Genomic DNA, 23648 nt, shown 5'->3' on the forward strand with positions numbered 1-23648 from the left:
GGCGGGGCCGAGGGGAGCGGGGCCGCCGGGGCCGCCGCGCCGCCCCCCCCCCCCTCAGCCGCCTCTCCCGTCCCTCCCGCAGGAAGACGATGCTGAACGACCTGCTGCGCTTCGACGTGAAGGACTGCTCCTGGTGCAGGTGGGCCGCGCTGCGCCCCGGCCCTCTGCCGCCCCGCGCGGCTGCGAGACGCCTCGTCCCCCCGCGGCGCCGTTATGCTGGGTGTAACGGCTGGGGGCTCTGCACAGCCCCTCGCGGAGGGCGAGCCCCCCGGCCCCAGCATGCAGCTTTTATTTACCACTCTTAGTCTAGCACCAGATCTTAGGTCACGTAGTTAAACCAAAAAGAGTGAAAATGCCCCCTCGCGACCGGTAGAATAACTCTTAACGCCTGTTTCCGCGTTGAACCCGCACAGCAGCTTTGAATGCCCGAAGCGCGACAGTGTTGTTTGATTGCCACTGTTCTAACTGTTGCACAGGGCTTTTACCACGGGGACGCCGCCAGCACCGCGATACCACCATTCGGCTGTGGTCTATGGGAGCAGCATGTTTGTGTTTGGTAAGACAGCGGCAGGTTACAGCTGCGTGCCCTTGGGACGATAGATGTGTCTGTCCTCTCTTAAAACAGAGCAAGGTGTTTCCTACAGAGCGTCAAGAGGATCTCATTCAATAGGAAAGCTGGTGTTTTTCGTGGTTGACTGTGATTTGGACCTTAGCTTTGAAATAGCTTTACTCTTTTGTCTAAGGTAAAGAAAACTTGAAGCTCAGTGCCGTAGCATTTCTTTAGGGATAGAAGTAAGGTTGGAGGACAAGCCTCCCATGTTTAGCGTTCCAGCAGTCAAATAACTTTTGTTTGAGTGACGTAAACTTAAATTTCTTCTAATATATTGACTACAAGTATATATGCTCTCTTGAAATAGTCTAATAAAATTGTTATTGCCCAGGTGGCTATACTGGAGACATTTATTCCAATTCCAACTTGAAGAATAAAAACGATCTTTTTGAATATAAATTTGCAACTGGACAATGGACAGAGTGGAAGACTGAAGGCAGGTAAGGAGCTGGCATCATTGCCCCGCTCTTCAAGGGGACTTGGGTGTTACTCAGCAAGTACTTACAGTAGCACATAGTTACAAATAGTTACACTGTTAGTATTAAAGTGCTAGGACTGTGCACAGTCCTTTACATTGATTGTAAAGAATCAATAAGAACATTTAAAAATTCAGCACATTTAAAAGCTGTGCTTTTCCCCGCAGCTGCAGGTCTGCATACTGCATAAATGACCACTACCTTCTCAAACAAGCTAACGTTATGTCTCCTGGACTTGTGGCGTCACAGTTTTGTACAGCACTTCTTGATTGATTTGGTAAAAACAACACAAATTAGGGAGAAGAAATCATAGGATTGATTTTTTATTGTGGCACTGTATCTCATGAATGCTATGACTAAACGATCCCAAAAATATATTGTGAGCTCTGACCCTGATCTCATTTATGCATTCCACCTTCTTAGTAGGTGAAAATACACGTAGGATTATTTTATCGCATGTAAATTGCCACTTCGCCATAATGACAATGATATTGTCCTCTACAATTTAGCCAGCTTTCAAAAAATACTTAAGAACGTTTGAAGATTGGCAAGGAATTCATTGGATTTTTTTTGGTTTTTTGAGATAATTTTTTCTCATGAAGGAAGCAGAGTGTAAAGTTCTGCAGCCCTGGACAAGGGCTTCTTCTTGTGTGCTTTGACAGTGTATGACAGTAGCAATTTCCTAGCTTGAAGGCATTTAATATAGGGAGCTTTTATTCTTGTGAAATGTGTGTTTTAGCTATGATGCAGATCCTTATAGCACCTTTCCTGGTCAGTTAAGATTTTTTTTTTTAATTATTTTTAAATCTCCTCAATTGCAGATTGCCAGTTGCGAGGTCAGCTCATGGTGCAACAGTGTATAGCGACAAGCTGTGGATCTTTGCAGGATATGATGGCAATGCGCGGTAAGTAACGGCATCACTCTCTCCTTGGTCCCTTTTGTAACATCCCAGTCACTCACTTTTCACTTCCGTAGAGATGTTTTCCTATTCCAAGTGTTTTAAACACATAACTAGAGCTTTGCGAAGCCTAGCTTATTGATGAGCATTGTAGACCTTTGCAATTCACTGGCTCATGTTCACATAAGTATACATTAAAAAGCTGGTGACTCGGAATGTTTGAGGATGCATAAACTGATCACCTGCTTGATTGCGAGGATGCTAAGTGATCTTTGGATTTGGCAAGTGAGCATTTTCCAATATGCCACAGGCCTTCTGATGTTGCTACAAGCTTTGAGGAAAAAAGCAGGGTTTTTCTGTGAAGTCCTATGATGGAACTGAAAACAATATGCCAGCTTTTCCTCTGAAAACATGTGGCACTTCTGGTGGGATATTGCACTGAGATGACAGACTTGTTTGCTTCTAAGGCAGATGAGATTTTGGATAAGAAAAGACTGGAAGTGAGTGGTGCTGAGAAGTTAGGGAGAATTCTGGTGCTTTGTTCCAGATGGCAAGTTCTTCACTGTTGCTATCAGTCCCTTGGGGAAGAATCAGTTCTGCACAGGCATTTTTTTTTTTCTATCTTGGTGAAGATGAGAAGTTTCTTATGATCATGCACAGTATTTGCATCAGCAAAGCATACAGAAATCAGCATGAACTAGGAGGTGCGTCAACTTACTGGGCTGCCTTTTCTTCCGATGAGAATCTGGAAAAAAGATACCAGCTCCTCACAGTCTCCAGGAGAGCTGCAGTTAAATGGAAATTTTTGTGGACATTTTGCAATGCATATGGAAAAAGCATATGGGATCTTTTCTTTATTTCTAGAAGAGGAATTTGAGAAAGATGAATGAGTCTGTGGAGTTGCTTAGTTCCAGCTTAAGGAATTCCCCAAGGACCTTGGATAGCTGAAAGGTGGGATTGGGTGAGAGGAGCTATCTATTTTACCAAGATCGTGTTAAAAATATGTTTTTGTGGAAGAGGCACCTCCAGGCAGATTTCAACTAAAGAAATGTTTGTGATCGTCTGCGAGTAACTTGTACTGGAAACAGCAGAGTCCTATGCAGTAGTCAGTGAAGTGTCAGGTTACCCTTTTCATCCTTTTATGTATTTGAGGCAGGATTCAGCCACATAACTAATTACTGTGGTCGGTATCAGGGCTTAGGTGTAGGTGTAAGTGAAAGAGTAGGTGAAAGAAAGCAGGATAATAAGGGGAATTTCTGTAAAAATCTCCAAGATTAAATTTTCAAATCCTTAAGCTCCAGGCAGAGTTGCAGTTTATAGTTGTCAACTGTAGCACACAACCAACCAGAAGGATGCTGAAGGAGGCTTATAGGAGATGATAGATGGTGGTATAAGCTTTAGGTGTAGGACAAAAATATTCCAATAGGTTTCTCTGCTAGGAGAAATAGCAGATTTTTCCTGTGCAGGAGGAGGAATGCTGATGAAATATGTGTTTTGTCCTTTCAACTCCATAAGCTAAAAATAACCACCAATAAACGGTTTCAAATCAGGTATTTTTTGTTATAATTTAGGTTAAATGATATGTGGACGATTGGCCTACAGGACAGAGAGCTGACGTGTTGGGAAGAGGTAAGAAGCTTAAAGGTGAAATAACACAGAATTTCCTTTTTTAATTTTCATATACGTTCATTTAAAATTTACTATGTTAGATCATATTTCTCTCCATTATATATGTCACACGCATGAAAAGAAACAGTGTTCAAATTTGTTTTTTGTTTGTCCAGAGAATGAGGTGTGTATGAAAGTATGATTTTGCTTCTGAATATGTGAGCAGGACCTAGTCTGCCAATAGTGGACTTTTTTTTATGCCACTTATGAAAAAAGGACTGCATTTCCCACTTCAGTCACTGCCGTAGACTGGAAACTTTGCTCACTAGCTATCAAGATCAGAGTCGTGATCCTTACAGCGTCAGGAGCTTTAAAAGTACACCCTTCTAGCCTTTCTTTTTCTTTGGTAAAATTAGTTTGTGCAGATGTGCAGGCGCAGCATTAGTTAATTAACTTTAGACAAATTTATGGGGTCTTGATTGTCTGGAAGGATTGCTACTATGTGGTCTGTCTTTATCTGCTGTATTACATGGGTTACAGCATACTTCAACATGCGTAGCTTTGCACTACAAAAATACTTGGTTTGTTTTGACACTTTGGGTGTCATCTTCTGCTAGTAGAGAGAAAATCTAGCATTTCACACTCCAAAGAGAAAACCGATTTATTTTTTTTGAACTTTGTTATCTTTCAGATTGAGCAAAGTGGTGAGATCCCTCCTTCATGCTGTAATTTTCCTGTAGCTGTTTGCAAAGACAAGATGTTTGTTTTTTCTGGCCAGAGTGGAGCAAAGATTACCAATAATCTCTTTCAGTTTGAATTCAAGGAAAAAATGTAAGTGTAGACAATTAAGTCAAACAATATCCTCATAATCCTTGACTACTTGAACTGAGAAATGCAAGTACTTAAAAGTATTGAGGAAGAATACTAAATCTCATGACTGAGAAAGGTAGATAGTTTCCAGTTCAAATAAGATAAAAAGAACTATTTTAATGAGATTTTGTAGTTTGCCATGTATTTTCTCTGTTTTTTGACAGAAGTACAGGAAGTCCTGTAGATTCACTTTACGTAATAACGATTGATCTCAGTTTATTCAGAACTGGAAGCCGAATATTATGTTACTAAAAGTCATTGTGTACATACTTGATTAAAAACAATTTTTGGGAGGTCCTGTGTAATACCAGTTCATACTGAAACCATTGGGAACTGTACAGAATGGACGATATCTTTTGAAATTAGGTAAACTGAGTGATTTCAATAAAGATATCATTTTGAAGCATCACACTTGGGGAAAGGGTACCTTATCTGTTCAGAAATCCTATTACATATCTGACATGCACAACTAATGCATTGCTGTAGCTAATGATTTTTCTCATTCAGTTCCTGGTAGTGTCTTTAGCGGAACTGTTAAAGAAGTTTCTTGCTGAATAGTGAAAAGGAGCAACTTTGTGATAGTACTAATTCCTTAGAACAAAACTACTCTATGGCCAATCCCAAGTGGGGGAGTGTCTGATTCTGCATCTCACATGTACATTTCCAGATGGGAAATTCCAATATTTTATAATAAGTTTTAATTGGTTAGCTCCTAGTCTTAAAAGAAAATAATTTGATTGTGATGAAATATATCGGTAAAAATCTGGATGTGGTTGGATGAAAAGTGACTTGAAAATTCCAGAACTGGAGAGATAAGATGATCATAAATTACATCCTAATTGAGGAATACCGAGGTGCAGTCCAGATTTTCAACACTGATTTGTCATCATTTGATTTTCCTGCTTCTTGGAATTCAAGACGTTTGGTGTGGCTGTTGCTCAGAGTGGTGACCGTTGATCTGAAAACGTGGCCTTCCTGATAGGAGAAAGGCCAAAAAGTGCCTGATTTCTCTGGTTGCCAGACTCATTAATAAACTATAATTGACCAAGCACAATTTTGGTCAGGGCTGAAGCTGAACCGCAAATGAAACAAAAGTGAAATGCTGTAAATCCTTGGTTGAAATATTGCAAGATTCTTAATCTTAAACTATGTGATACCTTATCAAAATGCGAGACCTTATCAGACTTGCCATTTGATTAGAATGGTTAGCTGTTAAAATGTATGGTGATATAAGTAGTTAGTGGAACCGTTTTGCCTTTATAGCGTTTTCAGTTAGAAGCTTGACAGCATGGAGTTGATGTAGGTCTCAGAAATTTGAAGGATTAGTAGTTGTCTGCCGTGCTATAGACCCAGTAACTACTGTAACGGGCTCCTCTTCCTAATTTGTATAATCTGAGAGAGAGTCAGAAAACTCACTTTGCAGAACAGAATTGTAAAAGTTAAACTGCGTTTCATGTCTTATGTCCCAGCTGGACACGAATTCCTACTGAGCACTTACTTCGAGGCTCCCCTCCTCCTCCACAGCGAAGATATGGCCACACAATGGTTGCATTTGATCGGCATCTCTATGTGTTTGGTGGTGCAGCAGATAACACATTGCCTAATGAACTTCACTGCTATGATGTGGACTCGCAGACCTGGGAAGTTATCCAGCCCAGTCCAGACAGTGAGGTAAAAAGTTCAGCATTTGTTTTTTCCGTTTACACTCTCTCTTTTTTGATCCATCTCTTGGTGCCATACTATGGACATGTCATGCGCAGGGACAGAAAATTTTAATTAAATAACAATAGCTTCTTCCCACTAAGGGTCAAGCAGTTGGAATAGTGTGGTCAACATTCTTTAAAAGTTAATGCCGACCCATTAAAAACCTTCCTTAGTACTGTTTAGAAATCTTGTAAAACACTTGTAATTCAAGTCTGGAGTCAACCAATATCTGCTAAAGATTAGGAATAAACTCACCATGTGGGCCATCTGTTGGTTTGTTTCCTGTGTGAGTCCCCTGAAGCAGAATTCCAGACTAGACAAGGAAGGTATTGGCTGTTTTCACTGCAATAATTCCTGTGCTGCTGTAAAATCTTAAATTCTGTAATTATACAGAATAGCATTTCTCTTTTAGGTCAAGTGTGAAGTGTTCACATATAAAGGTATGGTTGTAAAATTGGGGATAACAGGGAAGCTCAGGAATGGCTTATTTTGGAACGTATGTGCATTAATAAAATATATAAAATGCAATCAAAAAACTCGCTGTTAATATGAACATGAAAAGGCAATAGACTATTGATGGCCAAGTAAACATCCAAAAATGAGAAGGTACAATAATAAAGATTAAGAACATATTAATATGTCCTTTTTGGGCAGCGACTATGTGTTAACATGTCAATTTTTTTGCATAGCATATTGATAGATAAGCATCTCTGGGATAACCTGGCATTGCAAAGGTGAAGTGCTGAGGGTTTGCACCGTATTTGTAAATATGATTTCCATAGCCTCCTAGCAATTCCTAGAACGCAAAAAAAGATTAGGTTTCTCAGAGCTCATATTTAAATGTATATTTCCTGAATTTAGAATGGTTACATTGACTGTATTTGTTCTTTTTAATAGGTTTTGCCTTAAGCCACAGTAAAATACTTCAACTGGTTTAATACTAGGTTTAGAGTGTTTGTGTTAGCTGACGTGAGGTGAAGAAATACTTGATATTTGTGTGCTGTATAGAGAACTGCAGAGTTAAGGTAATACCTTAAAGCGCTGGATATTACATGAATAAGGTTGAAATGCACAGTTATTAATTTTGTCAGCATTTTTATGACTGAGGTGTTCACATCTTTGACTGTTGCACTGTATTTTAGTTTGTCTGCAAAGGTATGTAATTCAGCATTTGATGAACAGGAAAATACCATTACGCACAGCGCTTATAATAACAACGCATGCGGGCCTGGTTTTAGAAAATTATTTGACCGAAGTATTTCAAAGTAGCCCATTTTATATCTTACAAAGTTGATATATTTTCACATGGAATTAATAAAACAACGTCCCCAACTTTATTAAAGACACTGCTGTCTGCAGTGCCAGGCAGGTATCTGTCTGTTAGTTGCATGTGTTACGTTTTGAAGTTTCTCCCGCAGCTACGGCATCTAGAGACTAATTTTGTGAAAATGGAAAGTGAGATTGAAGCACTGCTGAAACAAGCGGTTGTAAATTTTCTTAAGACAGATTAACTGCAAGGCCTGAGAGACTTTTGACTTTCTGAAGAAGTATTAATTCTGGAGTGATAAGTAGATCATTTCTCAGAATTGTTTTCCTGAAGTTCCTATGGGCTTTCAGTAAAGACTTTTAACAGTGGCAGTGAATCCCTAATACTGTATTAGTCCCAGGACACTCTTGGAACTTGCACAAATTTTCTTTCTTATCCATATCTATAAACAACTCGATTCCCATAAAGATGAAACAAAGTAGAACACATTGAGGGCAATGTTATCTCAACGCTTCAAGTATTCTGTTTATACTTGAAGTGATCGTGATCACTTTTAGCGTGCAGTAGGATGCTCTGTCTTGGCTTTTGAGTTGATGATTTGTTTTGATGGATGGATTGTATGGCATATGTTCTCCTTGGATTTTCTTGTGGTATGTTCCTTACCTCGGAAATGCTGTATTGCAACTTTGCTTGACAGGGCGGCGGTCAGAAAATACATGTGAACGGGTTAACTTTTATAGAAAAAGTGGATTTCACTTCTCCTATATATTCATGTGCTGCATTTCCTTAGTTCTTTCTTCTCTGGACTTTTTAGCATTGAGTGGGTAAAGTCTCCAGAGTCCAGAATAAGAGGGATTGGTGCCAATTTAGTCATTAATTCAGTAATGATTTTAAAGCGCTTTGCAAAAGGCCTTCCTTATATGCACGCTGAACTAGAATAACTGCTGCAGTTCCAATCTTTATTATTCTCTGAACTACATCATACAACCAGGCCCGAGAAGCTTTTCAGATTGATCAAGGAAATGATTTGGACTTTTCGGACCTAAACATACCATTGATAGAAATAGACTGTAGGCAGTCAGGCAGAAAAAGTATTTGCCCCTGCTGAGGAAATCATGGAAGGCGACGTGTTGTAGAGTAAGACTGAGAAAGGTTGGAGTTTTTTGCCTTGTGATGGTGGCACAACATGGGGGTTACTTATAACAGTGCTAGGGGGTTAGTTCCAAGAAGGATGTTGAAGCAGTTCTTGACCAGATATAGCTGTGGGAGAACAGGCAGCAATCGAGCATCACTCTCTACAGGTGCACTGAGACAGTGTGGTGTTACCTGTATTTTGGGTAAAGGAGTAGAGCAATGACTAGAAACAAATATGGCAGTGGAGTTTTTAAAATTTCTCTGTCTCGATCTCTCAGAATTGTTGATAGTGCTTTGTGGTGGCGTAGAGGATTGGCTTAAAAGTAGGAAGAGGAGGAACTAAAATGAAAACAGATCAGTACTGCCAAAATATGCCAGGGACCCTTTCTTTATGCTTTTAGGATGTCTCCAAAATGGCAAGATGTGCTTTCCTAACTGCACCGTTGAAATCCTTAGTTACAGATGCCTTTTTCTTGTTACTGTAGTATATGCGTGTGTGTATTTTACAGAGCGTACAGACCAATTCTCCATCCCTTCCTTCTGTGTGAGATGATCTCACAGCCGGGGTTTCTACTTTTCTAAGGCACTTAGAGGAATCTCAGGTCCGACTCCGTGTGTGTCTGATTAACGCTGCCAAGCTTCCTGAGGTGCCAGAATATCGCTCCGTATAGCGATATCGAAGGATTAAAAATATATATATATTTTCCTCTTTCTGTATTGGCCTTGAGATTTCCTTCTGAACTCAAAATATCCTGGGCTTTCTAAAGCGAGCTGGAAGAGCACAACACATCAGTAGGCAATAAGAGGGAAAATGGCGCATCTTGCGCGTTCGCCTCCCAGCAGACACAAATATGGCACTCAGGTCCCGTCCTCAGCAAAAATAGGGAGGTTAAGGCGGTGGTAACCTTTTTGGGCTTACTCGGAGGCACAGCTCTAGAGTTCCTCTTCAGATGGATTACAGTGACATGGTTTGTGGGCAGCCAAGAGGGATTAAAAGGATTTAATCGTCCTATTGTGGATGGGTCTGCCTCAGTTTCCCTATGAAGAGATCAGTTATACCCACTAAAGTATCTTCAGGGAAGAGAGTCATGCTATTGTGTGAAAAAAACCCTCAGCTTCCTGCGGTGAGGCCCTTGACAAGATCTCATTACCTTTGGATGCCATGAGTGTAATTCTCAGGGTGTCATCCTCTGCTAGTAGAGATAACATTTAGCGTTTCACACTCCAAAGAGAAAACAGATTTTTTTTTTATGATCCTAGGTAATATGTGGTATTCAGACTTGCATCCTTTTCAGAAAGAAATCAAAAAATATTTAGGATCTTTGTGCCAGTGACCTTTTCTAGTTCATGCTCAATAAACTGGTGACAGAAATTTTGAAAAGGATAAGATTTATAAAAATCTGGTTAGTCAGAGTAAATATAGTTAAGATCGTTAGCACCTTGACCTCTGCTTGTCAGCTCTTCATTTGTCTCCTTTCTGAGTGATTTTTATTATGTGCTTTTACAGAATTCTTGCAGAGAAAAGGAAAATTGAGGCTTACCTGGATGATAAGCAGAAGAAACATGTTTGTGTAGGACATTTATCAGTGAGAAGCTAGAACAATACAGGATGAACATGGCTCACATGCAACAGATATAAACTTGGATAATTGAAAGAAATGAAACACGGTTTTGTATGAGGAATAGTTAGTCAGCGTACAAATTCTGCTTAGGTCTTTCAGGGGCCAGTTCTTATTGCTGCGCTATTTAAAACTTTTGTCAGTGACCTTGAAAGAAAACCGAAAATCACAGCTTTCCCCTAATATTAATTTCTTGTGTGGCATTTGCCAATAATTTATTAAAAGAACAGACCGCTAGACATGATTTGGATTTCTTGTTGAGGTGAGCACAGACAAACAATACATATTTCAGTATGTACGTAAAGCAGTAAATCTGAGAACAGGAAATGTGGGCTATACTTAATAGTTTCCCTTACAGTATGTTTGGAAATGATGACTTATAAAAACTTTAGTCATTGTGGGTATTTGATGACAAGCTCCCTGTGATGTAAAATGTGCCGACGATATTCTTGGCTCTACAAGTTGGCATAGTGTAGTAGCATTTAGTAACATAAATATGTTATTCCTCTGCTCATAGCTAAATCTTCCAGTGTAATATCTTACCCTCTTGTGTCCACAAATCAAGAAGATTATTTAGAGAAGCACTCTGAAGATGGTTAAAGACTGGAAAACATAGTGAAACAGTCGTGAATCTCAGTCTCTTAAGGGAAGGTTTAGGAAATTAATTCTTCACTGTTTAGAAAAGCCTACCTGGGGAGCAGGAGCTTTTTAATCAATTGGTAAATTACGAGGCAAGATCTAGTGGCTGAAAGTTGAGCCTAGATATATTGAGACTAAAATAAAAAAAAGTATATAAAAGTTTACAGATTTTAAAGAATGAGGGTTGGACATTGGAACATTTTATCAGAGTTTCTTGGTAGATTCTCCACTACTTCTGAAACAGGATTTGATGTTTTCTGGAACAGAAGGTTTTCCTAAAAGAAAAGCTCCATGTCAGTGGTAATTCAAAGAAGTCTTGAAGGTTATTTTATACGGGAAGTCAGATTTAAGATCCCAGAAGTACTGCTATGGTAATTTAGTCTTTGAATGCGCGTGACAGCGCCAAAAAGAAGCAAGTAGTCGTTCATTTGATTTTACAATTTGTTGTTAGACTGCAGTGTATGATGCTCTGAAACACGTTCAATGGATTTGAAAATGCTTGTTCTTTAAACTATCCCTAATCCTCTCTGAGTTATACGTTAATATTACTTTTAAAATTGGCAATAGTTATGTTAAAATGATTGTAGAGGAAAAGAGTGTACTGTTATTACAGCAGTCTTTAAACAATTTAGTTGTTCTCAGATCCAGACCTTTGCAGTGATACTGGCACATGCTTGTGTGTTATTTTTAAAGAACCAACCTCTTTGTTTCCATGCTGTACTCCCTAGTGAATGTCAAATGGAAGAAAATCTTTCCTTCAGCGTAGAGTGCAACATCAAGTCATGTCCCTTCCCCTATTACTTACCGCAACCAGAACTGCAAAATCTCATATTTACGACTTTGCTTTTGTATCTGGTGATTTATCCTGTGTTACAGGTTTCTTCCTTGTGATGTTGAACTTTTTGTTCTCTGCCACAATCCATGAAAACAGCTTTTTTGTTAACTTCTTTGTATGAGGAAACGTGAATTTCTGAGCATGTCCTATGTTTTAAACTGTTTTTAAGTTCAGTGATGAATCCATGTTGGCAACGTTATTGTGATGAGCTCAGTAAATATGTTGTAGCCAAAATATTTCCGACTGGCTAACAGTAGTGCAGTGTTGGAGGTTTCAGGAGAAGTGTCTACCAGTGGAAATGGTAGGAATGGAAATGACCTCTAATAAGATACTCTCCAGGTATTTATGAAAGTGATGGGTTTTGTTAATTTTATCTCTTCTTGTATAGTACAATCAGGAAAATCGAGGGGGGAAAGGAAGGGCTAAATTTTCATCTTAGGCTATATACCTCATAACAGGACCTGAGCTGAGCTTCCAGCCCAGCTTGGAGTTGAAATACATTAAACAAAAAGAGGAAGTCTTAAAATCACAGAAGCTGGTTGGTTGGAAGGAGCCTCTAGAGGTATCAAGTCTCACCTCCTGCTCAGAGCAGGTCCAGGTAAAACAGGTTGCTCTGGACTTTGTCCAGTCGATTTCTGTATATCTCCAAGGATGGAGATTGCGATTCTGTGATTCTGTGACTGTCCTATAGTTTGCTCGATGCTCGCTCTTTAAAGATGGAAGAAGCCTTTGCCCAACCTGTGTTCAACATCGTTCCAGATTTTTAAAAATAATAAGTGCTTCCTGGATGACCAACAGCACTTTGTTTACTGCCAGGTGCTCAGATCCATGAGCCATCAGTACCTACGATGGATGAGTCTTTTGCCTTATTCTGAAAGGAGTAATTATCTAAGGAATCACAGAATCGTTTAGGTTGGAAGGGACCTCTGGAGATCATCTAGTCCAACCTCCCTGCTCAAGCAGGGTCCTCTAGAGCATATTGCCCAGGATCACATCCAGGCGGGTTTTGAATATCTCCAGGGAAGGAGACTCCACTACCTCTCTGGGCAACCTGTTCCAATGCTCTGTCACCCTCACAGTGAAGAAGTTTTTTCTCAGGTTCAGATGGAACTTCCTGTGGTTCAGTTTCTGCCCATTGCCTCTTGTCCTGTTGCTGGGCACCACGGAGAAGAGGCTGGCCTCATCCTCTTGACACTCCCCCTTCAGATACTTGTACACGTTGATCAGATCCCCTCTCAATCTTCTCTTCTCCAGGCTGAACAGGCCCAGCTCTTGCAGTCTTTCTTCCTAGGAGAAGTGCTCCAGCCCTCTAATCATCTTGGTAGCCCTCCGCTGGACTCTCTCCAGGAGTGCCATGTCTCTCTTGGACTGGGGAGCCCAGAACTGGACACAGTACTCCAGGTGAGGCCTCCCCAGGGCTGAGTAGAGGGGCAGGATCACCTCCCTCCACCTGCTGGCAACACTCTGCCTAATGCACCCCAGGATCCCATTGGCCTTCTTGGCCACAAGGGCACACTGCTGCCTCATGTTTAACTTGTCCACCAGCACTCTCAGGTCCTTCTCGGCAGAGCTACTTTCCAGGAGGTCAATCCCCAGCCTGTCCTGGTGCATGGGGTTATTCCTGCCTAGGTGCAGGAGCTTGCACTTGCCTTTGTTGAACTTCAGGAGGTTCCTCTCCGCCCACCTCTCCAGCCTGTCCAGGTCCTTCTGAATGGCAGCACAGTCTTCTGGTGTGTCAGCCTCTCCCCCCAGTTTAGTATCCTCAGCAAACTTGCTGAGAGTGCACTCTGTCCCTTCCTCCAGGTCATTGAGGAATACATTGAACAAGACTGGACCCAGGACTGACCCCTGGGGGACACCACTAGCCACTGGCCTCCAACTTGACTCTGCGCCATTCACCACAACCCTCTGAGCTCGGCCATCTAGCCAGTTCTCAATCCACCTCACTGGCCACTCATCCAACCCACACTTCCTGAGCTTACCTAGGAGGATGGGATGGGAGACAGTGTCCAAAGCCTTGCTGAAAACCAGGTAGACAACATCCACTGCTCTGCCCTCCTCTACCCAGCCAGTCATTCCATCACAGAAGGCTATCAGATTGGTCAAGCATGATTTCCCTTTGGTGAATCCATGCTGACTACTCCTGATCACCTTCTTGTCCTCCAGATGCTTAGTGATGACCTCCAGGAGGAGCTGTTGCATTACCTTTCCAGGGATGGAGGGGAGGCTGACAGGCCTGTCGTTTCCTGGCTCCTCCTTCTCACCCTTTTGGAAGACTGGCGTGACATTGGCTTTCTTCCAGGCCTCAGGCACCTCCCCTGATCTCCAGGACCTTTCCAAGGTGATGGAGAGTGGCCTAGCGATGACATCCGCCAGCTCCCTCAGCACTCGTGGGTGCATCCCATCAGGGACCATGGATTTGTGGATGTCAAGTTTGCCTAAATGATCTCTAACCCAGTCCTCCTCCACCAAGGGAAAGTCTTCCCTTCTCCAGACCTTCTGCCTTATCTCCAGAGTCTGGGATTGCTGAGGGCTGGCCTTAGCAGTAAAGACTGAAGCAAAGAAGGCATTCAGCAACTCTGCCTTCTCTATATCCTTTGTCACTAGGGCACCCGCCCCATTCAGCAGCGGGCCCACGTTTTCCCTAGTCTTCCTTTTGCTATTGATGTATTTGAAGAACCCCTTCTTGTTATCCTTGACGTCTCTTGCCAGATTTAATTCCAACTGGGCCTTAGCCTTCCTTGCCGCATCCCTGCACGCTCTGACAACGTCCCTGTATTCCTCCCAAGTGGCCTGTCCCCTTTTCCACATTCTGTGGACTTCCTTCTTCTGTTGGAGTTTGGCCAGGAGTTCCTTGCTCATCCATGCAGGTCTCCTGCCCGCTTTGCTCGACTTCTTCCTCAGAGGGATGCACTGCTCTTGAGCCTGGAGGAAGTGATGCTGGAATATTAACCAGCTCTCCTCGACCTCCCTTCCTTCTGGGGCCCTACCCCATGAGAGTTCTCCAAGTAGGTCCCTGAAGAGGCCAAAGTTAGCTCTCCTCAAGTCCAGCATTGCCGTCCTACTCGTTGCCCTGCTCCCTCCTCGTAGGATCCTGAACTCCACCATCTCATGGTCACTGCAGCCAAGGCTGCCCCCAACCTTCACCTCTCCAACTAGACCTTCTTTGTTCGTTAGTACAAGGTCTAGCAGTGCACCTCTCCTCGTTGGCGTCTCCACCACCTGGGTCAAGAAATTATCATCAATGCTTTGCAGGAACCTCTTTGACTGTTTGTGCCTAGCTGTGCTGTCTTCCCAACAGATGTCAGGGTGGTTGAAGTCCCCCATGAGAAGTAGGGCCTGTGATCGTGAGGCTTCTTCCAGCTGTCTGTAGAAGGCCTCATCGATGACTTCCTCCTGGTCAGGTGGCCTGTAGTAAACCCCCACAACAGTGTCACCCATGTTACCCTGCCCTTTAATCCTTACCCATAGGCTCTCAACTTGCTCTTCATCCACTCCGAGGCAGAGCTCCATACATTCTAGCTGTTCCTTCACATAAAGAGCAACTCCACCACCTCGCCTTCCTGGCCTGTCTTTCCTAAGAAGCACATAGCCATCCATGACAGCATTCTAGTCATGTGAACTATCCCACCATGTCTCTGTCACTGCAACGAGATCATGGCCCTGTGACCGCACACAGATCTCTAACTCTTCCTGCTTGTTCCCCATGCTGCGCGCATTGGTATACAGGCATTTCAGAGAGCCAGTCAAGCACGCAGGCTTCCCAGAAGAGGTGCAAGAGGATCCTCCATAGCCATGTTCCAGGCTGTCTCCCCTGGTTGTATGCACCTGCTGGAGGCATCCTGACTCGAGCGGTGTTTTACTGACTCCCCTGCCACTATACCACTCCCCTTCCCCCATCTTGCCTAGTTTAAAGCCCTCCTTACCAAGCTGGCCAATCTGTTGGCAAAGACACACGTGCCCCGCTTGGTAAGGTGGATCCCATTGCTCCCCATCAGCTGTTGATCTTCAAACAGGGTCCCATGGTCATAGAAACCAAAGCCCTGTTGCCAACACCAGTGGTGCAGCCAGCTGTTAACTTGGAAAACTCGTCTACTCCTCCTCCTGTCCTTTCCCCTCACAGGCAGGATTGAAGAGAAAACAACCTGGGCTCCCAGACCCTTGACCACCATTCCCAGAGCTCTGAAGTCCCGTTTGATGGTTTCCAGTTTGCCTTTCGTGTCATTAGCACCCACATGGAAGATCAGCAGAGGGTAGTAGTCCGACGCGTGGACAAGCCTTGGCAGTCTTTCCACGACATCTCTTATTCGAGCCCCTGGCAGGCAGCAAACCTCTCTGGACAAGAGGACAGGTCGGCAGATAGGTGCCTCTGTCCCCTGCAGCAGGGAGTCACCCACAACAATCACTCGCCGCTTCTTCCGGGGGTTCCTGCACGGCACAGGGTCTGCCCAGCCAGTTGCCTCTCTTGGAGCCATGCCCAGCCTCTCCTCAGCTTGCAGGGCGCTAAACTTGTTCTTCACAGGCAACTCTTGAGGAGGAGCAAGAGCCCTTCTCCTTCTACGAGAGGTCGCCAGTTTCCAGCCCTCTTCAACAGCGTTATGATGCACCTTTACACACGGTACAGAGCCCTCCGACAACTCCGCTGCAGTGGGGGGTGGGGACGGCTGGAGCTGCACAGTCTCCGAGAATACCCTGTCAATCTCCCGCTCATCCTCTCGGATGCTATGCAGCCTACTAACCTCCTCCCGTAACTCCTTTATCTGGTGATGCAACCGGGCAACCAGAGCACACCTCACACAGGAGAGCTGACTGTCAGCCCAGGCCTCACGGAGAGGCCCCAGGCACTCCCTGCAGCCTGACCCCTGCAGAGCTGCATCTGCTGTCTGAGGGTCTGTCTGGGTTGAAGCCTCAGACACAGCTAATGCAGCACCTCCAGCAGCCACTGGGGAACATGCTCTGCGGCGTGTCACAACCATGCCCCGGGGAAGGACACACCACAGTGCAAAATGGAGAGGTGCCTTCTTTGCCTTCTGACACCCTTCTGCACAAACAGCTGCCTCTGTTGGCTGCACTCTGGGAGCTGTGCTCTAGGCCTGGCTCTTATATAGGCCTCTGCCTAGCAGTGACTCACAAGGGTGCTTGACCCACCCAATCAGGAGCCACCTGAAACAAAAGCCCCAACTCCCTCTGACCAGGGCAGCCCAGAGAGCTCGTTAGCAGCAGCCCCACCTAGCTAGAACTTCCCAGGAGAAGTGAAGTCCAGGTCCCCTGCAGGAGTCCTTGTCTAGCTCTCCCTTCCTGCTAGCAGCAAGCACCGTCTAGTTCCTCAGGGGTCCCCAGAAAGTCTCCACAACTTCCAACAAGGCCTCCAAAAGGCCCAGGCAGAGCCCAGACACTGCTGCGCAAACTGCTGCGTCTGTTCGCTGCCTCTGTTGGCTGCGCTCAATAAGGGCATAATAAAGCACTTCAGGATTTGCACTCTGTTTCTTTTTAAATTTTCGGAGCTCTAATACATTGAAGTGCACTATAAAATGGTTCTGTTCCAATTTTGTCTGAAAAACATGCAGATTTTTCTACACCCAGCGTGTGAAAATATTTTTAATCCTCAAACCTCCTTGAACTTAATGAATATCCCAAGCTCTGTCTGCCCATCTGTCTTAGAACGTTATGCTGTTCCCTGGTATGATAGTGTAGAAAGATAAAATCAGCTAGCAGTAGTGAAATCTCATTTGGACCTGTTGGAGCTTCTGGTGTTCTTCCAGTTTCAGAGGAAAACAGATTTTATTTTTTTTTAATCATTTTAATTCCTATTTGTTCATCAGATTTGTTTGTTGATGGCCTTAGGCCTTTTCGTTTCATTTTGGCTTAAAGTCCTTGGCAATATTGGAAGATAGAGAGGCTCATCAGGGTTCCTAGACCATGGAAGAGATCTGCATGCGTGCTTGCTGACTTTAGAGTTTAGTGCAATGGTCCGCTTCCCTAGTTACATGCTCGTTCATGTGGCGGGGTGAGAGCAGCTAAAAACTACACAATAGTAATTTATTGTGTAACTGTAAGAAGTCTTCTCAGAAGCTGAGAGAATGAGAAAGGCGAACCTTGAAATACTTAGCTGAGGTGGATTTGATTTTAACTACCTCCTAATATTGCACAGTGTTGGGAATTCACTCTGAAAGAGACTGAAAACACGTTAGAAATGCTTTGAAAAATGAGTAGGAGATGCAAGAAAAACACCGGAAAGAACGCATATAGTCACCTGCCTGCAATAACAATATAGCTAATGAAGTCTTCACAGCCAAGAGAACAAATCTCCCCTACAAGATCATTTGGAAGAGAAATCAGCAGAGAATCAGATAGTTTTGTTTTTGCCTCCTTGGACCAGACCTCTTGACGAAGGAATGAAAGTGTTGTGTTTGGACCACTGGTAGTCCAAACGATGCTTTCAGCTGGCCCTCAAGGGCATGGTCTCTGGAGGAGCAGCAGCTAGCTGTGTTAGCTCTAGGCCAGTTGCCACTCATCGTGCAGTGGTGTAACATGTAACCTGGGGCTGTTATCGTCCATGGGAAACGGTTACATTTTGCAATCTTCCAGATGTGATTGTCAGCTTTGACATAAGGTACAGCTTGTCTCTCCACGATGATTCATCTGTCCTGCTTTTGGATCAAGCCAAAATGGGAAATCTGTCCCAAACTATGGGAATATTTGATAGATATTGCCTCTTTGCTATCTTTGTTGATAATCTGAATTTTTCCTATTGCAATAAACAAAGCCCTCAGCTTGTCACAAAGAGCAATTGGAGGACGAGAACAGACAAAAAGGAATTAATGCTAAAAATTTTAGTTGCTGTGTACATCTGTCATTGCAAAGAGCATAGGAAAACTACATGACTAATTTGTTAAATTGTTTAGTCCCAGTGACAGGCTCCAAAGAAGACTATGGTGCTTTCTCTGGACTGGTTCTGAGTATTTTGGACATGATCTTTCGGAGCTTCAGCAATAGGGGTCTCCTGCGCAGTGCCCACTCTCTCATGCCTCCCATCTATACTTTTATACGATATTGTTTTTAAATCTTGTAACCAGGTGTCCCATCCCGAAGTGGCTGAGAGAGTATCTGCCCCAGAAGAAGCTCCTTCCTTGCCCTCAGAAGAACGTGGTTTAAAAAAATCTCGGGATGTGTTTGGTTTAGATTTCGGCATAACAGCAGTTAAACAACCACCCACAACATACTCAGAGGTAAATGAAGTAACACATGGAAGTGAAAAAAACTTTAAAAATGCAAATTAAATTCTATTCCAGGAGGAGAAAATAAATTCCAGTCTTGTGCATACTTTCTCCTCTCCACTCCTTTCTTCTCTCCTTGAAATTTATCTTGAGCCATTTTGCTTTAAACTGTAAGCTAAGAAGCATTTAAGCCTTGACTCTGCACATAGGAGTTCTAAATTGCGTATAGAAAATTAATAGAGACCCCTGAGTGGAAACTGTTCATTTGATTTAATTCTCGTTTTACGTTGATTCACCCTAATTTGTTAAGGACTTCAAGTTAAGCTGAATTTATACCTAGCCAGGTCAAAATTGCAATAAATGAGTTTATGTAGGGATTTGCACAGGTTTTACAAAGTTTATTTTAAAGTACGTGGAGTTAGCTCCAGAGGTCATGCTCAGGGCTCTGATCTCAACTACGTGAGTGATTGCTAGGCTGTCTAACACAGAGAGAAGCAAAATACACCTATATAAGTCAAATCAGAACCTGTATTAGCACCACAGGACAAACTCAATTTGTGGAGTCTAGACAGTATATGGAATGAGTTCTAAGTGCAAGAAACACTGAAAAATGAGTGTGCTGCTTTCTGAAATACTTGAATTTTGAAAACAATGATTGGGGTCATGCCAGCCATGTGGAGAGCGATTCTGAAAGGGAAGCAAAGGTGACTGATGAGATGTGCTTTTGAAAGCAAAGGTTTCAGCTTGAAAGGAGCCTCCGATTGCAAAGCTTATTAACCTTAAATAGACAAAACACTTCAACAGATGAAACAGGGCAGTATATTTCAGAGAGGGATGCCAACCGGGATCATGAAATCTGTCAGGCTTGAATCTAAAATTTGTTTTGTCAGGCACTGCTCATAAGTTAAGGAGACTGTGTTGATTGAGAGAGATAAATACAGGATCTGGAGCTGGCAAATATATTCAAGCTGGCAATGCATCTTGGACAGCCTGTGATTTCTAGCAGCCTCATATGCACTCTGAATAAGGAGAAGGATGATAGCCCGTCAGATTTACACATGGCAGTCTGAGTGATGGAGTTGTGCCAGCAGAATCCCTTGCTGAAATTACAGTTGTGGTAAATCAAAAGCAGAGTTTTGCAAGATTATCTCACCTGTGGTACTCGAGTTATGTTTGTTTTAGATAGCTGTTGCAATCCTACCAGGTGGACTTTGTCAGCAGGTATACCGGTATACCTTTATCAGTAAGCATACTGAATACAGGCCTATCTCTAAGGTGTTAGGCTTGTACTTTTTGCAAGACTATTGAATGCAATTCTCACCCTATTATCTGGAAGGTTTGCACTATGGTGCATTGGGGAAGGGTCATCATAATCTGAAGAGTAATGAAGGCACGGGGGACAGTAAGGAAGCATCTGAGGACAACACCATTGGGAAGACTCTTGCACTCCCCTTGTGCAAATAGCGCAGCTGGGAGCCCATCTCAGCTGCCTCCACACAAGCACACGTGGCATAAGAAACGGGGAATTGGAAGCTTGTGCACAGTTGCGGAGCTGAGATCTCATTGGGATTACATGGTGAGATAGCTTGTGCGATCAGAAAGACAGGTGGGGAAGGTGAGGAGGAACGGTTGAGCTCCATGTGAAGGAGCGTCTGGAGTGTGTGGAGCTTTGCCAATGAACAAGCTGGGAACTGATGGGTAAGGATCAGAGGACAGACCAAGATGAATGACACTGGAAAGATTTTAGCTTCAAGTAAAACAAAAAGCAGAAAGAAAGAGGATGGTGACTTTTAGCAGATTAGAATGTGGCCACCTCCAAATGGAGTTTCATGGGACTGCAAAGGGACACTGTGATCTTACTATCAGCAGGACTTTGTAATTTAACATGGTAAAATACCTGCAGAAAAGTGGAAGAGAGGACATCAAAATAAAACTGTCCAAAAAAAAATACCCTGACAAATTCATCGCGTGAACTAATTAATTTATTCTTGGCAGCCCTTAAGCAGGAACCTGCACTTCTCCATATCGGGTTCGCAGTTCTAGCAGCCGAATTTAGGGAAGCCAGAAAGCCCTGAAAGTATTAGAATAAGCTTAATAAACTTTGCCCGAAACAGGCAGCCAAAAAGATTGGAGCTTCACTGCACACATGTTCTCAGTCTACCACAGCCTTCCTTTATGACGTTAGCAAATTAATACAATTTCCTTGAGCCTCTTTCCCAACTGTAAAATTAGGATAACGAACACATTCTTATGTCACAGGCAGATTGTGGAGCAGTTGATTTGACTGCACATATAAAAGAAGGAAACTGGGATGACTGTGTTATATTGCAAGACGGAGGCTTAGTTTCTCATTTAATGCAACCTCGCTGTCTTCTTCTGAAAGCAGCACTTACTAACTGTAAACTTGGCTTACAGTGTTGTGAGCAGGAAGACACTAACCATATATTTGAGTGACAGACTTGTTCTCTAAGGCAGTTCTAATAAATGGCAACTAGTAAAATCCTTTAGTTTGGCAGATGGATGGAATACCAATGTGTGGACCATCTGGAGAAGCCGTAGGAAATCAGTAAGAACAATCAGCAAATAGGACCCCAATGGAAAGCTGAAAAAGCAGGAGATGCCTTGGCCTAGTGAAGGGAAGACTAGAGGGAGGGCACAGTATGCACAGTTACCGCAGAAAGGAGGAGAAGAATCTCTTTTCTGTGTTTCTAGTGGCTAAGACAAGATTTAATGACCTTAAATTGCAGTAAGGAAGACTCAGCCTGAGTACAAGAAATAGCTTTAACATTAAGGATTGTGAAGTGCTGGAAGAGACTCTTTGGACAACTCTTTTTGTCAGAAGTGAACATGATCGACATGTCAAGTTTAGTGGTTCTGCCTTTGGGTGAGTGGATGGGCTTAGGGCTTTCCAGTCTTTTTTTTTTTTTTTTAATTAATGAGTCTGCAAATGCAACTTGTGTCCCAATACTCAGCAAGCGTGTTTGCCACAGAAGGCATTAGTAAACAGTAGCAAATACAGAGATATGTCATTACAGAAGCAAGCAACCAGTTTGAACCTTGTCAGCCTTATGTACGGAGTAGGGAGAAGGTGTCTCTCCATGAGACTGTGTTTCTTCGACAAAGTTGTTCTGCAGAAAAGATAACTGGACCCTGGAAATGTTTTATGGAGTGGACATCATAGGCTTAATGGTGGAAAACAGAAAACCATTGCTGTCACAATCATCATTGCACAGGACCGGCCAAGGTGGCCCACATGCGTTGGCTATTAGTTCTTTGGTACGCCGCAACTCCAGGGAAGCAAGCAGCCGAATTGCGTGGGTGACTAAAGGTGGGACTTCTGTGGTATGTTGTGCATTTCATAACCAACCAGAAATACTGTTTGCTTACTCTAAAACCTGCTTTGTTATTAACTGCCCCCAGCTGTAAAAGGTTGAAAAATAAACTGCAGTTTGTGCAACCAAAGACGCAGGCATTGTCAGCGGAGTTTGAACTCCCACCTTTCGTCCTGAGGCCAGACTGCATCATCTGCTATGCTTGCAGCCTGGCAGTAAACTGGCTACTAGGAAGAAGCATGGTACACCTTTTTCGATCTTCACAGTTATTTGCAGTACAGTGAGTGTGTGTTGAGATTTGGCGTTTCTGTACTCTCCTTCAGGCCCTGAGGGGATTGTGGTCCAGGGGCTGCAACGCTGCAGTGTGGTGATGCTGATGCTTTAAAAGTCTGAGACAAACTTGCTGTATTAGACAGCTGGCTTCTTTCCCCACCTTTGAACTGATCTTTGTGGGCTTTTTATCAAATCAGATTTGACTGTATGCACCAGCGCAGGGATGAGATCTTTTTTCTGTAGTCAGGAAAACACAAATATTACAAATACCTACATAAAAGAAGCTGAGATTCAGTTCTTTTGGTAGATTAAAAGCGACCTGATTGAGAGTCAGTCTCTCAGTCTTAAGCAGGGCAAACTGCATGGTTTTGCCAGCATATATCCTGAGAAACGCTTGAGTCCTCGAACTGTGAGCAGAACAATGGCTATCAACCTCTGGTAATTAAAATAAGCCCATGTAATTCCAAGGCCCCAGAGCTGGACTGCTGAATGTGGCCTGTAGGTAGTAGTTTATGTGGTCCTGTTTCAGTTGTTGTGAATTCTCTTGTCTCCTCTTTTCCTCTGGAGCATCTAGGAGAATTTCTGGCCATCCAACTTTGTGCTGGCTCAAATTCTGCTAATCTGATTCAGCCAAATGAATGTCCTGAAGCCCTCAGCTGCAGCATGTTTATATGGCCTTCCTTTTTCTGGATTATCCTTTAATACTTAAAATTTCTGTTACTGCTTGACTTAAAAATGTAGTATGCATATTTGAAAGGTAGAGTCGTTGGATTGCTGAAGTCATTAGTAAGTGGCAAGGCTTTAGCCACTCTGGTACCAACCATGACAAATTAAAAAATATTGCTATAGTGTTCCTTATAGATCGTTTGAGTTAAATATGAAATGACCAACAGGTACTGTCTTACCTGTTTAAATATTTGGATGATTTATGTTTCTTTTCTGGCATCAATTATGAAAATGCCATAGGTTTTTTAGTTGTAAAACATAAAGGGTTGTTAAATATAATGGCTGCTTTTTAAAAGGGAAAGGAGACCTGGAAAAAATACAAGCCGAATGGCCTGCATCTGATCTCTGACAGAACAGTTAAATTTTATTTATTTATTTTTTTGCTTTGCGTATCAGTTGTAAGAAACATAATGTAACTAATGTCAGCCCATATAGCTTT

At 42.9% G+C, this 23648-nt stretch overlaps 1 protein-coding gene across 2 annotated transcripts in view; it reads left to right on the forward strand.

The window, feature by feature from the left end:
• The window catches only part of LZTR1 (leucine zipper like post translational regulator 1), a 42212-nt gene that overhangs the window by 385 nt on the left and 18179 nt on the right, over window positions 1–23648 (forward strand). Inside the window, exons 3-10 of one of the 2 annotated variants that reach the window (XM_068918548.1) lie at window positions 83–139; window positions 477–556; window positions 942–1050; window positions 1908–1991; window positions 3557–3614; window positions 4285–4424; window positions 5933–6134; window positions 18738–18890. In XM_068918548.1, coding sequence (XP_068774649.1) covers window positions 83–139; window positions 477–556; window positions 942–1050; window positions 1908–1991; window positions 3557–3614; window positions 4285–4424; window positions 5933–6134; window positions 18738–18890 — 883 coding nt within the window. The remainder of the gene's footprint in view (window positions 1–82; window positions 140–476; window positions 557–941; window positions 1051–1907; window positions 1992–3556; window positions 3615–4284; window positions 4425–5932; window positions 6135–18737; window positions 18891–23648) is intronic. The other variant, XM_068918547.1, reaches the window with a different exon arrangement.

Source organism: Struthio camelus, chromosome 24, assembly GCF_040807025.1.
Source record: "Struthio camelus isolate bStrCam1 chromosome 24, bStrCam1.hap1, whole genome shotgun sequence".
NCBI lineage: Eukaryota > Metazoa > Chordata > Aves > Struthioniformes > Struthionidae > Struthio > Struthio camelus.